The 16,563-nt window shown below is 37.9% G+C and overlaps 1 protein-coding gene across 3 annotated transcripts in view; it reads right to left on the bottom strand.

Annotated features, from left to right (window-relative positions):
* Nucleotides 1–1,368: 1,368 nt before the first annotated feature.
* LOC124162110 (proteoglycan 4) overlaps nt 1,369–16,563 on the bottom strand; it is a 673,012-nt gene continuing 657,817 nt past the window's right edge. For 2 of the 3 annotated variants that reach the window (XM_046538503.1, XM_046538504.1), the window contains exons 8-10: nt 6,866–7,556; nt 4,653–5,780; nt 1,369–2,885 (exon numbers count right to left, since the gene is read on the bottom strand). In XM_046538503.1, the coding sequence (XP_046394459.1) occupies nt 2,763–2,885; nt 4,653–5,780; nt 6,866–7,556 (1,942 nt within the window). In that variant the 3' untranslated portion in view covers nt 1,369–2,762. The remainder of the gene's footprint in view (nt 2,886–4,652; nt 5,781–6,865; nt 7,557–16,563) is intronic. The other variant, XM_046538505.1, reaches the window with a different exon arrangement.

Raw genomic sequence — 16,563 nt, 5'->3', positions numbered from 1 at the left:
CTAGTACATACGAAGGCTCTGCCTAGCAGCTGCGAGTCTATGTGGTTTAACGAATGCCGTGTAAAGAATACTCTTTTATAAAACCTTCGGTTATTTTTCCGCGGTTAAATATGTAAAAATCATCAACTGATTTCATCATTAAAATACCATACTATTAATTAATATGCACGCAACCGAATACTAGGATTAGATTCGGATGTTAAGGAAGATAATTTATCCTATTCTTCATTGTCGGGTCGTACTCAGCCCAGGAATATCTCCTCAACCTGGCAAGTCTGTAGTAAAACACCTCTTTCACAGATATTAACCAGGGATTTTTGAATAGGGTGGTTTCCTATTATTTTTTTACTGCCTAAATCGAAAGATTATTACTCCTGGAGTACGTATTTCACGCTTTTAGATTTTTAAATGACGATATCTATTTTTCGCGATTAAATGAAAAGCCAAAAATTTCAAGCGCGCGAAAACGCGACGCGTAAGTAGGAATGACGGGAAAAAGTCCGTGTGACGCATTTCTGGTTCCCCCTCCCGCCTTGTGAGGTGACCTTGGGCGAGGCTCTGAGCGTTGATAGGACGTAGGATGCTAGCGGGTAGCTGAGTACCTTGCTGGCTGGTAGCGCTTGGCTTAAAAAAGGTTTATAAATACCTTATCAAACGAAGAAAACTTTCCGACCTTAGCCAGTTTTAATAGGCGATTATTAAGACATGTTTCCCTGAGCTCCGTGGCTCATGCAAGCATTGGTAACCTTAGAATATGTATAACTCCTATCCTTTCGTGTAGAAACTAGGTCCCTGTGACGTCACGTGGAGTGGCATCGCATGGGCGCCAATCTGGCCTTTTTCAAATGATGATAAAATTTGACCCTTGCCATTTGTCTGAATCGGTATTTCAAAAACCAAATAATTTGTGTATTATGAATACACTAATGGTGGGTAACGAATCGCAATCAATGTCTTTCGTTTTTTTTGATGAAGGAAACTACCCTATTCTCAGGTTTTCAATTTCTTTTTTGAACCTTTTTCATGACGCTCTCACCACAGAGATTACTGGTTGGCAACTGGTTCCTTTTAATTTCCACATAATATTTTATTATTTTAAATATCACCGAAAATAATTTTTTCATCATCTGTAGAGGCAGCGAAGAAAATTTATTTCAAATTTTAAAAAAATTGTTTAATATTCTGAGCGGAAAAGGTTGTAATATCGGAAGAAACGTTCCTATTCATGAATATGGTGGAGAATCATAGGCACGAATCTTCGCGGTGAAAAATTGATGCGTCATGAATATATTACCTTGATTAATTTCAGTGAATCAAGGATTTGTTTTACGAAGTACGGGCAAATAAAGGTGAAAAATTTAGGCTCAATGATCCCAAAAATAGTCTATCTTTATTGATATTTTTTTACAACATCCAGGTATCAGTTTTACAAATCCAAATATTCTTTTCCATAATTTCATTGTAAAAAGCGATTGTTTTTCCAATAGTTGTTTGAGCATCATGTTTATAGCTTATTCATCAATGGAGAGATTTTATAAAAAATGAGTTGATAAACTCTAAAGGCACTCCTAATTCTCACTACAATTTGATAAAAATCCCATTCCTTTTATAATAAGTTAATTTTTTTCAAATGCTTTATTTTTCTACAAAAATATTATTTATAGAAATTTCACTTGCTTGCATTTTTTGGAATTCATCGGATTTGATGGCAAAAAAATAGTTTCCACACAACATTTTATGGGAAAGAGATTGCTATGTAATTGGTCACAATTGTAGAATGCAATCATGGGGTTAATTAGCTTTGATAGAATAAAAAAAATACTTAAGCTGCTTGAAAGATACCAAATCACCACCAAGTTGGGATATTTAAAACTATTATATATTTGGATGTCGGAGAGAACTTCGTCTCCCAAACAATTGCACTGTTTCATTTTTGGTTGATGGACAATTAAATGGAGTCTCTAGCTGGGGAATCCACTTCCGATAACCATTCAGGTGTTTTCCTCAGTTGTGAATCACTGTCGATGGCCTATGCAGTTAGGGTGACCATGGTGATAAAAATGAAAGATCGGTTTGTGAACGTCTACATCATTATTTTGGGCATAACCAGTTTTGACGTACAGGTAACATGTTCAGGTAACCATTAGCAATGCGAATATTAACCGCTCACTTTACAACAAATCGAAATTACTGACGAGGAGGATGAAAGATGTCATCGAAGCAAAACCATTTAATTGCAGTTACCAAAACCTTTTCAACAGTGTGATTTTTACCCCAGCAATATAATTTTTTTACAAGTAATGCAAAGTTTATGGATGCCCTCTAAGTATAATAGGAAGATAGAAAATACGACAGGATGACAACATGTAAAGTATGAAATTTTAATCATTCTAATCCAGAAACCGTGGCCTCTCAGGCCTATCAAAACTTCCTTTTATATTCTTGCCCTTTCCTCAACCCCAATTCCTCATAAGTCTAGAACCCTCCCTGCAAGTATTGGTTCGAATTCGCGCCGATCATAGTTATGCGCAAAAAGATAAAGTGTAGATTCACAAGCTATTCTTCCATCATCATCGGCACATCAGAATGTTTCACTACATATCTTCGTCTGCGGATGAATTCGTGATGATTGTGAAAACGTGACCCGTCTCTCCACAGTGTGGCGAACCATATCATCAAAGCGCACACGTTCAATAAGTCCTTTCGTTGAGCCGAACAAGTCTCCCTGCCGCTCCAATCGAAATCGCTCTCACGGCGACTCCTCAGCCGACGAATGCGGGGAAGCCCGCATAGCCTCCTGGGAAATATCCGGGGAAGGCCGGCCCCACGACGGGTGCAACTGGTGCCGACGTGGTGATGTAGGTGGTGACGACAGTTGGCACCACCTTGGTGACCAGCAAGGTGCAGGTCAGCAGTGGAAAAGGAAGGCAAAAAAAAGGAGAAATTAATAGTGAATTCAGGAATTCAATCCAATAATCGAGGACTTGGATTACAAAACAGTGTAAGTACTGTCGGAAAAATAAGTTTCCAATCAAATTGAAATTTAACTTTTTTTGTTGTTTGAGTTTTCTTTGCAAGTAGTTGTGCGCTATTATTAGGACACGCGAATACAGCAGGGTTGCTTGGTAATCAATGTAATTTCTATTCAGAAAATAGCACCACGGAGGATTCGCCTTATCGTAGGTATACCGTGCTTCATTGTTCTAGAGTTAAGAAATGTCAACCAAGCAAAGCTCTCTTTGCTTTTTTCTTAAATTCCATGAAAACATGGTATAGCATTATTAGCATATAAAATAAAAGCATAAAAGATAAAAGATAAAAGCATAAAAAATAGAGAAATTGATGGATATTGTGTCACTCAATGAGCACGGAGACCATTTTTTAATTCCACGGAGACCATTCAGCAATGTTTTGCGTGAGGCACTTGCTCTGTACATTTGCAAAAAAAAACCTTAGCCGTAATTTTTACTTTTTATCATGCACAGCTGTACCACTATGTAATATGCATTTGTTAAAGAAACTCGAAGCAGCAGCCCTAATTACCCCAGAAATACATAAAATGACCACTCCAAAGTCATGCCTTTTAGATTTATACCGTTTTGGCAATCACAGCTTTCAGTATTTTTTGGATAATTGCATGACATGCTTAAGTGCCAATTTGATTTTTTTATAGCTATTTTACCATTCTTAAAATACTTGAGAATTCTCTATTCTTAAAATTATGAATGACCATGACATAGCTTTGTGGTTTTTTTCACAATATTTATGCGTTTTCAGTCTACTGCTATGAAATACTCGGATATTTTTTCTCTTATTATTTACTATAATCTGATCCAATTAAATTGAGCGTTTTGCAGAGTGGTATGAAAATAAACTGATTTAATTTGTTATTTGTTGACATTGCGAGCCATTTTGACAACGATCCGACGAAAAGCAGGACGATTTATTGAAAGGATCATACATTGGTATTAATTAGGTTGAATTTTTTATTGGTTCAAATGGTAGTGAAAGTAGACAGAAATATCTGAATGCCTATTAAAGTCTTAAATAAATATTTATCAACTGTTTTCGAGTAACTTAGAGTACTAATTCATACATGAGAAGGATAATATGTATTAACCTGCCATGGGTTAGCGGGTTAACTATCTATTCACCTTCAGAAGAATTGCCTTGTTAATCGAAAAGCCAGTTTCAGATAAATATTTTCCATATTTAATTTGCCCGCTGATTTTCCTGTGTCTAAACATTTTCACATTTGTAAGATCGATGTTGTCTGGGAACTTGGACAACACCAAGGTAGGAAAATTATTCTCCCTTTACCGGTATCACGGTATCAGGGGTTCATTTCTATTATCAATATGGCACAGGGAGTTGGCACATAAACCAATTTGTGGATTGCTATTAAATTTTATCCCTTCTATACCTTATGAAAGTTTAACCTGGCAAAATCCACACAGATTTTAATTTAAGTGTTCAGTGACGAATAGTTACCTTGTTTACTCAAATTCTTTCTACAGTATAAAAAGATGGGGTTTGATTAAATCCACTTTGAAAACCGGGTGCTTTGTTGCGTGCGCTTAATCAGGGCATTGTAATTTGCTCCACTACAACAGCTGGGAATTTCGAGATTCCCTGGTGTTCAGACAACGTACCTTAGTTGAGTAGAGTGTGGAGTACACTGTCTTCGCACCGAACGTGAGCTTGAGGATCTTGGAGTCGGTGCTTGTGACCATCGTCTGTTGCACGACTGGCTGGCTCGTGATCGTGAACTGAGGCTGCGGCAGGAAGGGGTTGTTGGGGATGAGTGGCTGCGGCGGCGGGATCACGGCGCTGGGCAATGCGGGCGCCACCGTCGTCGTTCCGTACTCGAACTCGGTCTTGCTCACCGTGGCGATCGGCCGAGAGATGGTGCTGAAGAGCGTGGCAGTACCGCTTCTTACTGGGATCACGTGGGATTCGAACAAAGTCTCCAGCTTGAGCACTGGTCGCGAGGTGGTTATAATCTGCGGCGCTGGATTCAGCAGCCGGAGCAGGGCCAGCTGCTGGAGCTGCTCCGGACTGAGCTGTGGAGTAGCTGACGTCGTGGCGGTCAGGGCGGTTGTCGTAGATGCGGGTGATTTTGCGGCGGACGGTGGGGACCCCTTGTTGGCCCTCTCTGCTGCGTGGAGGTCGAACTCGGAGCCGACGTTGGCAAGGTCTAGATCAGGCGGGAGGACCAGGCGCAGTGCCGGTTCATCGTCATCATCATCATTGTCGTTCTCGCCTACCTCCAGCTCGGACTCCAGTAGCTCCGAGCCAGCCTCCTCCAGTTTAGCGTTGAACTCCTTGAGTCGCTTGCTGGCCACGAAGTGGAACAGCTCTGTGGGTGGCAGGGTCTTGATGGCCGTGACCAGTCGGGTTATGTGGTACGACTGTACGAGGGTAAGGTGCGAGGTTGTGGCAGTTTCCAGAAGGTTGGTCTCGCCTTCGATTGCGCGCACGACTGGCAGGACGTGTGTCTTTAGCAGAAGCTGCGTTGTGTTGAATGTTTCGGTCAGAGTCTCGAGCGGTGGCGTTGCGACGCTGGGGTCCGTCAGCGTGACCGCTGGGAGCGTCGCGATGCTCGCGTCCGGGACCAGGTTCTCGTATCGCAGTGGCTGGGTCGCCGTGGCGCCCAGGATGTTTTCGGTCAGAGGTTCGCTGCCCGATGGTCCCTCACTGAGCGAGGGCGTGCTCGTCTCGAGGCTTCGGGCGTGAGTGGAGGTGACCGTGATGAAGCGGGTGTTCTTGACCGTTCCAACCTGCGCCCGAGGAAAAGAATGGACAAATTTTCAGTATGAGGGAACGAATTTAACATAAAGTGCTCCTCATAAAATGCGGAGGTTCTAAGGAGGGCAGGAGAGAAGTCTTATAAAAACCTTGAGTAGAGAAAGTGACAGCTTAATTGGCCGTATCGTAAGACACGATGGTTTAAGCAAAATTATGAATGAATTACAGATAGGTGGGAAGTATTTCAGAGGTGATTAACCAGGCCCAGGTAATGAAGGCAGGAGAAAGAAGTACTATATAGGTGGTAAAATATTTTCCGATAGATTTCAGTAAAGCGCTGCGTCAGACAAACCTAAGTGCTGCTAACTTTTGATGCTATTTATGATGAGCTTTTCACACCACACACAGAAAGTTATTTTACCTCTATCGCTAACATGGTCTCAATGCCATTATCGAGATCCTAAAACGGGTACACACAAAATAAGTTTTGGATTACTATTAAGGTTCATTCTTTCTCTAGCAAGCTCTTCTTCAAATGAACTTCAGAGTGCAATGCTAATAAACTGAAAAATCCTTTGTTGATTTAATGTCCATCTTCAAGGGAAAAATATTTAATTTTATAAAATCCACATTAAAAACCGGGCGTTTTGATGCATGCACCTATAACTAATTGGCTTTTGCAATGGTCATGTCGATTTTTTTGTGACAAAGGGGGTCACACTTTACTTTGCCTGTATTTATTTTATTTCCTTAATTGTTGAAAGTATATAATTAAAAATATGTTGAACTCTGGATGCCAAAATGAAGATGAATTAAACTAAGTAAAAAGAAGAAGTAAACTACAAGGAATGTAATAAACATGTATTTGAATTGAAGATGAAGCTTGAAAAACATATTTTCGAACACAAATATAATTCAACTATAAAAATGTATGCATTTAAAGTGACTGAGGATTTTTTTTAAATATCTTGTCTCTACTTATTTTACGAGTAAATAAGCTCATCTTTGACCTGTTTTCCAATGGCAAATATTTAAAATATTTGTATCACTTTGGGTTGAATTCAACGGAAGATATTTTTTGGTTAGAGTGTTGGGAAAATAATAGCGTCAGCCTTACCTGGAATGTGTATGGCGACTTAATGGTGGCAATTTCGAAGTACGTGTTCTGGAAGTCTGCAGGCGTCGAGATCTCCACGTTGATGGTTTCCTCGGAGAGCGTAGTCGGCGCTGGCGTCGCCGAGCTGGATGGTGTGGGTTCCGACTGGACCTCTTCAGGCAGCGCCTCCCGCTCCTCCCCGCCAGAAGTCACCACCGTCACCACCTTCTTCACTGCACCCGGCACTCCGACCTCCGCATCCACATCATCTTCCTCGAGCTCTTCCGCTGCTGCGTCGTCCTCCGACTGTCGTCGGATACTGATCCTGGGCTTCGGGGACGTCTTGTATTGCCAGCGGCCCGTCGGCCGGGCCAGTTTAAACTTGTACAGGCTGCTCGTGGCGGGTGCGGAGGCTGCCGCGCCGCTGGCCTGGATGCCGTGGTGGTGATCGTGGTGAGCCGCGCCTCCAGAAGACTGGCCGTTGTAGCTTTTGGGCTTGAAGCCGCGCCGTCCGCTTCCGTAGCTCTCGGGCTCGGCGCTGCGGGAGTAGGTGCTGGGTGCGGCCGCGGACGCGGCAGCGGTGGGTCGGAAGCCGCCGGAGCGGCTGCGGGTGAAGCGGCGCCCGGGCGATGCGGAGGAAGCACTGAAGACGGACACGGTGGCAAGTTGGGTCGTGGTCGAGGATCGTCCGATTCGGGAGTTGCCGTGGAACCTGTCCCGGGACATACCGGACTAGCTCAGACAAAGGAAGTGCGCTAAGCGAGCACTCAGTTATTAACTTAGCTCACCCCGTGACCTCGTGATTTGAATCAGTCGTGTGATCCTACGATTCACGCGCCGTCATATTGATCGTGTATAATGGGCGTCTTTGTTCACTTGAATATTGTTTTAGATGACATACATATCAAGTTATAAAGGTGTAGGATTCGTTATAATTTTGAAATGCCACAATGGCTACGAATCCGTCGTTGTGTGCGAGAGCAAAAAAATAAACGAAGTAAATTTTTTGCCTATTTATTCAGGGTCTACGGCTAAAATTGAACAAATATTTTTAGCTGTTGATTAAAATACTTGTGATCGTTATGTATACGTAAATATCATCGTAGACATCAATGTATAAGGAAGTATATTCGCATTTTTTTCCGCGTTGCAGTTAACAAGAATTTTTTTAACGCTATCTCCTGGCCCGGTCCTTGAGATTCGTGTTAGCTAGGGTTTAGCAATTTACTTTCCTCAACTTATATTCAGGTTTCCATGCATCTCATTAATATCACCAACACGTGATTTTCTGGTTTATCAAAGTCAAAATGATATTAAAATGTATTAAAATGAAAAAAAAGATTACGAAGGGCAATATTTATGAAACAAAACTCTAGCAAAGAAACTCTCTCACTTTTTCCTGCTAATTTCATTAGCCTGAGCACTTCTCCGGTTTAATTTACATTACTATTAGATAGTGAAAATTATACTCATATTCAGGGTAGGTTAAAATCTTGCTTCTGGTAATGGGTTATTGACTGGATACGTAACCCTTTGAAGTTCAAGGGACATAAATGTATCAAATTTGTGAAATTCCCTCAAAATGTAATGAGAAGGCGTGTGAGTGTAATAATTGGTATTATTGAAGAATATGTTTTTGTTTTCTTGTTTTAAATTCTTTTTCTGATATCCTTTAGATATTGTAGTTTTCACATTGCTAAGAACTTTCACTTGAGATGCTGTTTACGAAGTGGAAATTTGATAGTTTTTAACAAATCAATAAGATGGTCAATTACAATAGGACTTACAGTTAATCCTTTATGTGTACCTTGCATGTGAAGTTAGTACGAAAAAATCCTCATTTGTGCTTTAATTTTCACAAAGTAGTTTCATGGGACACATACATCCCTATGGGCCTTAAGGGTTCGAGAATTGGTATTATTTCACGTTCCAGACAGTATCCCAGAAACTATTAGAGATATCGCTTTCGTATAAATGTTTTTTGAAATCTGCTCATCAATAACAGCCTAAAAACGTATATTGTTTTGCAATCTAACGGCTGCAACCCTTATGGACCTCAGGGGGTTAATATGAAATTAGTTAAATTTGTGGGAAATGACTAGGAGCGTTAGAGTGATGAATGATTTCTATTGTGTTTATTCTATGTAGCTAGATGTGAAATATTGCTTCTTGAAAGTTTACGTGAACTTATATGCGTTTAATCATGCATTCCGAGAATGCATCATTCATCGATGCATTCAATGAAATTCAAAGAGCACATTATTTAGTTGATGATATAATTGTGACTCTAAAATGATGAAGAATCAACAAGTCTGGCTTTCATGATCTAGATGATCAGATTTCTTGTCTCGAGATGGCGAAATTTACGAGATATATGGAAACCTGGATTAATGCTAAGGACTGTAAAATTTTACTTGACTTATTTTTCACCCCTTCACAAAACAACGACTTACGCATACTTGTCAAATATCGCGTTGATAAGACATGCTGAATCTGTGTCAGTTGCTCTATGTCATCAAAAATTAAACCTTCCAACGTATTGGAGGTAGTCTATTTTTTACAACTTGTAATCTTTTGTGATTTTCGGTGTGGGTTCTTTATTTGATGCCGCTGAATTGAAACTATGCATCAATCAATAATTTTAAATAGGAATCCGAGCTGAATGTACGATTTTCGTAGAAGATACACTCTGCAATTTTTAAATGTGTCATTTGATCGATATAAAATCTATCGATCTATCGTAACAATTCGTTAAAAAATATATGACGCTTTCCCGGCGCATTCTGGTAGAGAAGGCTTCTCGGGTGTTCTCTTCAGGTAATCTCAATGGCTGCTGATATTTCAGGATACGAATAGTACTCAATCCTGAGAGCTGAATGGATACTGGGAAAGATTTACGAAGGGCTTCCCGGTATCGTACTCCGAAACTTCGGCAGCTGTGGAAGAGATTTCCCTGGAGGGAAACCCGAGCAGCCTTCACTGATATAACTTTTTGTTTTCCTAAGCACTTTGAATGTAGGTATAGAGGGTTGTTTTTATGTAAAATTGTCTGTTCATTTGTGTAAGATTTCACGTTTTAAATGACTATTTGTATTATCCTGGAATTATATTGAAAATAAGGCAGGGATAGAAAAGTATTTGTAAAAGAGCACGAAGCTAACTGCAGCTGCAAAATATCTAAGTAACGATGAATATAGAGACCCATCCTGATTTATGTGAAATAAGAGAGTATTAATGAAGTTACTAATGACCGATGGGTCTCTAGCACGACTGTATGAACGTCCTTGATCATTACGATATTGCTAAGTTCTGTGTACAGCGAACGTCATTATTGGGTCCTATTGCAGACGTATGCATATCTAGATGTGATTATCGGGAAGAACTACCGCTCGAATGATTCAAAACACGAGGATCATGCGAAATGTTGCCATTTTAAATAATAGCATTGACAAACTTAGAAGAGTTGCTGGAATAATGTTTTTTTATAACTGGAGAAGCAATTGTTCAGTATTGGAGCAGTTTAGAAAAAGAAATGATTTAGATTTAGCCTCAGTGATAGGTCTGCGGCTAATGTTGTCATGCCATGAGTTAAACATTTAGGTTTTTAATTCACGTTTAAATTTGAGATCCCAGGACAGTCCAAACCAACTTCCCATTTAAATCGGAGTAACCTCTTAGTCACCAAGTATTTAACATGATTAGAGTAACAAGTTGCTAGTAACACAAAGGAACCATTGAAAGAAAATAACAATTAGTGTTATCAATAGAAGAAAAAGTTATTTTTAAAAACTTATTAGAACAAAAATTAGTAACATGTGCATACATAAAGACGGTTTTAATGATTTTGGTTGTAGATAATTGATTTATTTTTTATAAATTAATAGATAATTCTTTTTTTTTAATAGGAAGATTTTTTGAGTTTATAAAATTGTAGTTAAATAATCGTAATGGTAGTTCACTTGAGTTATTGAAAGAGAGACAGAGAGTTAAAATATCTTTTTCTTAACGAGAAATAAAATGCAAGTTTCCAAATCTATATTACTACCTTTTCATAGTGACATATTAGTCATAAATATTCATTGTTACATGTAAATAGAAAAGTTGAGTGTTTTTGCCGTTATAATTTACCATAGAGTAGTTCACCAGATGGACCAAGAATTACCATTTCAATCACGTTAGTCACCAATTTTAATAAATGTTACAACATGAAGAGCATGCATGCGGGGCACGTTCATTGATTTATAATAGATTCAAATATTCATAATTTTCCCTTTAACCCCAGGAAAATTGTGCATATATTTTAATGGGAACATTTGCTGCTTCATCAATCTGTGGATTTCCATTTGAATAGGGTCGATATTATTTATGCAAGCGTATTAGCCTATGACATACAGGGTTAATGTGAGTGCTATACAGAAATTGAATATCACTTTAAATATACTTGTAAAAGCTTTGCGTTTACCTTTGGTCAGAATGACTTTGAAATAACTGTAATCATACTTTCCCTTTCGAATCGTTCAATAGTTATCCTTAATCATTCTTTCAAGGCAATAATTTGTGTTATTTTTTTAAATTTCACGTTTTAATATCAGTTACTTCAATATACTCAATTTATAACATTTTTGATGGAAAAAATAATAAAATTTGAACCCTTTCGTGCCATTTTTCGACTTAGAAGTAATACTTTACGAGCCTTGATTATTCATCCGTCGGACTACTTGTCTCATACAGGATTTAATTCCAAACTCGCTAAACAATATACCCAGTTTTATCCGAGACACAAATAAATGACATATTAAAAATAAATACGGCTGTAAAGCATAAACATATACCAAGTGAAAATCTTGTTGCTAACCTTACCATCTATTGTTATCATCTCGTTTCGTGATGTGATCCAGTAGCAAAACTTACCCAAGTAGTCCATTCACTGACGAATTTTTGTGGAAAACAATTTTTTCCGTGTTTTATGACGCACTGGCACCCATTGTAACTGAAAGATGCCATTTATTCATTTATTTTCTTGGTCTGAACTACTCAGGGAGCTTGTAGATTTTAATTTTGAGCTGCGTTTAACCAGTATTGGGATTGGTGATGTTTTATGATGGTGAGTTTTTCACATCATAGAGCACAGTTTATTATGCCTACACCGATATCAGAGGCTCAATACCACTATCAAGATGGTGCAACGGGTTGATTCATAAACCGAGTTGTTGATTACAATTCTGTTTTATTTTTTCTCTACCACGTTCCACCTGGGAAGCCTATCGAGAAATGACTTTCAGTTTAATGTGTCAATGTATACTTTATGACTTTGACTAGTTATATATTGCACTGATATCCAATGGTAATGAAAGATGCGATTTGTTTGTTTACGTGCTCTTAACTATTAGGGACGATTGCGTGTGGCCTTTCGTAGATCGATTTCGTGGGTATCTGCTTGAGCACCCACGCCTCTTCACCAGCTATATTTATCATATCCCCTATCAGGTGGCGCTCCACCGTATAAAACCTCGTATTGAATCTTTAGATATGCACTCTGTGAGAATCTTATATAATTAAAGTTCTAGGTGCCTTTGGGTAAACATAGGTTTAAAAATTTTCTCAAAGCGATGTTGAATTTTCCACTTGTCGAAGATCCCTCAGGACTCGTGATCAAACGGCACTGAAATCGCTCGTCTTCTGTTTTCATGACTTTGCCTCCAATTGTGCTAATCAAAACAGGCTGCTCACATCAAAATGTACCTGGTTGAAACTGACGATGGAGAACTGAAGCATATCACGCGAGAAGTCTCGTGCTATCATTTGAATTGAAAATGAGTTTGACTGAAAATTATTGAAATGCTCCCGGGATGAACTAGTCTCACTAGAAAGTCTATCGGTATATTCATTTGTGAATGGTAAACATCCGCATGTGTAATGATGGGCGTAAACGATTGAAATTATTTCGCTTTGATCTTGTGCATATTCTTCGCAGGAATTAGGCACGTACCTACATTGAATTCTGGCACGTTTGGATTTAGCCTCTGTTAACTTCGTGAATTCATGTTTTTAGGAGAGGCAGGGGTTAGTACGACGGTGGGTAATTATAAGAAACACGCACACATTTTTACTATTACCATTTTAGCTCTCGGCGATAGGACCTCAATAACTTAGTTCTCGTATTTACGTACTGATAGTATTATTTGCGGAATTTCTACAAGGGTTGAATAGATGGTCTTCGTCGTACGAATCACAATTTTCCTTAATTACTCTTTAAAGGCATGAAATTGCGTTCGTAATTTAAAATTTCACATTATACTTTCAGTTACTACGATATACTTCCTCCGTTTACAGCATTTTTCATTGCAGAGTAATAATTAAATTTGAATCCTTGTGTGCCATGATCTACGTGTGACTTGAAGGAGTATGATAACGACCTTGATTATTCATTTATTGTATAATAAATTGTATTCTTTTGTAAAAACTAAGATTGTGTGGATGCGTCAATAGCTTAAAAATTTGACTGATTAGGTGTTTATTATTTCCAAGTTACGAAAGAATGGCTAAATATGGAAGATTTGTCATTGTCATAAATTATAATTCCTACCCTAGTACCATTTTCTTTAAATGAATCGAGATTTTAGCCCTGAGTATACGATAATAGCATTAGGATTTTCATTATGATCATTACTTGCCATTATTCATATTTCACAGCTGTAATAGGAAACAAAGTTTCACAATATTCTTTCACGAAGTCCACCACGGTTTATTTTCTTATTAATAGGTGCTTGATGACTACATTTTCTTACATGTTTGTATTGTATGGGCTTCTGGCATTATAAATGAATGTGAAGAGGCCTTTCTTCCGGGTTTTATTCCATGTTTGGGCATTTTACAATGGATACTATTCGCTCACAGTCCAGAGGGAGTTATTCAGGAATCCATTTATTCTTTCTGAAAAAGCTGGTTGGGAGGCTTGATGAATATTTCCGATTGAAAAATGGATGAGCGTGGAAAATAATCGCGATAACCTAGCACCATCAATGGTCTGTCACAATGCGCAATTTGAAATCGACCGAATTTTTTTGTGGGATTCAAATTGAGTTCTTATCGCTGAACCCTTTAGAGTGAATTCAATTGCACATGATATGAATATTGAATTGAAAGATAGATGGATAAATAATAAAAGACTGTAATTACGATTGAGCTAACGTAAAAGCGAATAGGTAAACAATAATATCTTTATTTTTTCACTCAGTAAAACTGGGAGCCTTTGATTGGGAGGTATCTCGGTAAAAAAATGATGTTTTGATGAAACAATTATAAGTTTTTGGTGATTTAAAAAAAACTGACATTTTTTGTGAAAAAACTAGCAATGTTATTAGATTCTTATACATCTGAACTAAAAGTTGCCTCCTTATAGGCTTTGTAAATTCAAATTTAAAAAAAATTGGCTTTAGCCCCACTAGTAACATGATATGATTTCAATTTAATTGAGAGTTATCATTAAGTGCTTCATCTGTTTCTTAAAAGATATCATGGTGATGTATTGGTTTCTTAAAAATGAGCCGTTATTATTCCAACCGCTACATGCACAAAATAGAGAGGATTTCAAAATAAATTTTAGAGAATTAACCTTGCGCGAAAAAGTAAACTGATATTAGCAATAATAATAGCGTGCTTATTTAGCCTTAAAAAGGATGAAACATCTGCTTAAGGTCACAGAAACAGGGTTTTTGATTAACTTGGCTATCTTCTCTGGGGAAGAAAATTAATATAAACCAGCCTAGGGATAGTTTCAGTGTAAGGTATTGAATGGTTGACATCTATTTTCCTCTTCGTCTCCTCTCATTATTGATTGCTTATTAAATCTAAAACCCAGATATGATACATTTCTATTTCAAACTGTTCTCGGGATTCGATTTTTCTAAATTTTACGTTGGGCCATTAGTTGCCCCAAAAGATCTTCATATAAAAAAATAATAATTTCTACGCTATAATATCATGGTTTTGACAATCTTATGCCATTCCTTGAGAATGGCTTAAAAGTGTAGAATTTTTTATTTTAATTTTTTTGTCTATATTTTACCATGGACATATCGTATATCCACCATTGTATAATTAGTATTATTCACCATTTCAGACCTGAAACGATTTCATTCGTTAACCTTTCGTAATATTTGAACCACTCAGTTCAGGCGCAATATGCCTGATAGGCACACATGCGAAAAACATTATTAATTCTTAGCACCGCTTAGTGGTACAATTTTAAAGTTTTAAGTACCATCATTAGTGTAGTCTAACACTTCAATGGTGATAATAATGAAGAACACTTTGTTTCTTCCACAAGTTTATAAAAATTTATATTAACCGGTGTCGGCTATAACACCATTATCAAATAAAAAATATATGTGGTGGGAGCAGGTTTATATATACTATGGTTGCTAACGTGGGGGTTGGGGGGGGGAAGGAGGTTTGGTTTCCAGCTGGGATATGTAATTACTGGAGGAGAACGGGGGGGAACACAGTTTGTCAAGTGGGTTGTGGAGGTGGTGAGTAACCTATATAGTATATATAACCCTGCTCCCACCACGTATCTTTTGTATTTGATAACGGTATAATAGCCGAAACCGGTCAATATATTTTTTTATAAACTTGTGGAAGAAACAAAGGGTCCTTCATTATTATTATGGAGCCCATCTACCACGTGCTTCAAGTTTCGATTTAACTTCAATGATGTCTTACGTGTTATACACATACCCCTTTATATAAATTTAAACGGCTCCGAACAGATCCAGCAAGGTTTGATTTAACGTGATCTTTAAGCTATAAAGTACTATTACATGTTACGTATTTTTGCATATGAATTCAATGAGGATAGTGTTCTTTAACTATGCTGACTTATTAATAAACTTTGCTATTATTTTGCTTCGTAATGAAAAATAAACCACCACTGTCGGTATAAATACTAAACGCGGAAAATCTGCATTGAGCGTGTCAAAACAAACAGCTATTATGAGCGTCATGGGCCTTTGACGCCCAGAAGAGCGCAGAAATGAAAAAAATAGGTCAGTACTCACTGCAGTGAGTGACATACAACGCATTTTCTCATGTATAAATCAGTTTTTTTTACTGCGATCAATATATTAAACTGCGATTAGTATATCAAACTGCGATTAGTTTATTACGCTGCGATAGGTAAGATGCTAAAATTAACCGAAAAAAGTGAATTCTGAAGTAAACTCTATATCCGTTTTGGACAGCAATCAGTGCATTATGCTGCTGATAGTAAATAAAACTGGAAATAATATTTTTCAAAAGCAATTATTTCAAAGAGATCAGTTTTTCATAATTCTGTGAAATTAATGGAATATTTACAGCACAAATGGTTCTATCTTAACTGAATAAATGAATAGCAAAAAAGTCATCATGTCTAATGAAACAAAGCCTCAGAATGAGGTCGTGAATTCGAGACCCCATTATTTGTTTTTATAAAAATAGCATTCCATATTGAACTTAGAGCCACCATCGAAATCATGTTATATTGCATGGTGTTCTGTAAATTGATGTAAAAGTGAGAACAGATATGATTATAAACAGACAAACCGAATAAAATGTATGAGAAATTTTCCCATGCATGAGAAAATGCGCCAAAAACACTCGCGCTGTGCCTGTTAGATCGTTTGTGCCCGACGGAAGATTAATTTTCACAACTGAGATGAGATGATACATGCAGAAAC

The sequence above is a fragment of the Ischnura elegans genome, chromosome 7, assembly GCF_921293095.1.
Source record: "Ischnura elegans chromosome 7, ioIscEleg1.1, whole genome shotgun sequence".
NCBI classification, from domain to species: Eukaryota; Metazoa; Arthropoda; class Insecta; order Odonata; family Coenagrionidae; genus Ischnura; species Ischnura elegans.
Note: the sequence above shows the minus strand (reverse complement) of the source record. Positions and strands in the feature narration are given on the sequence as shown.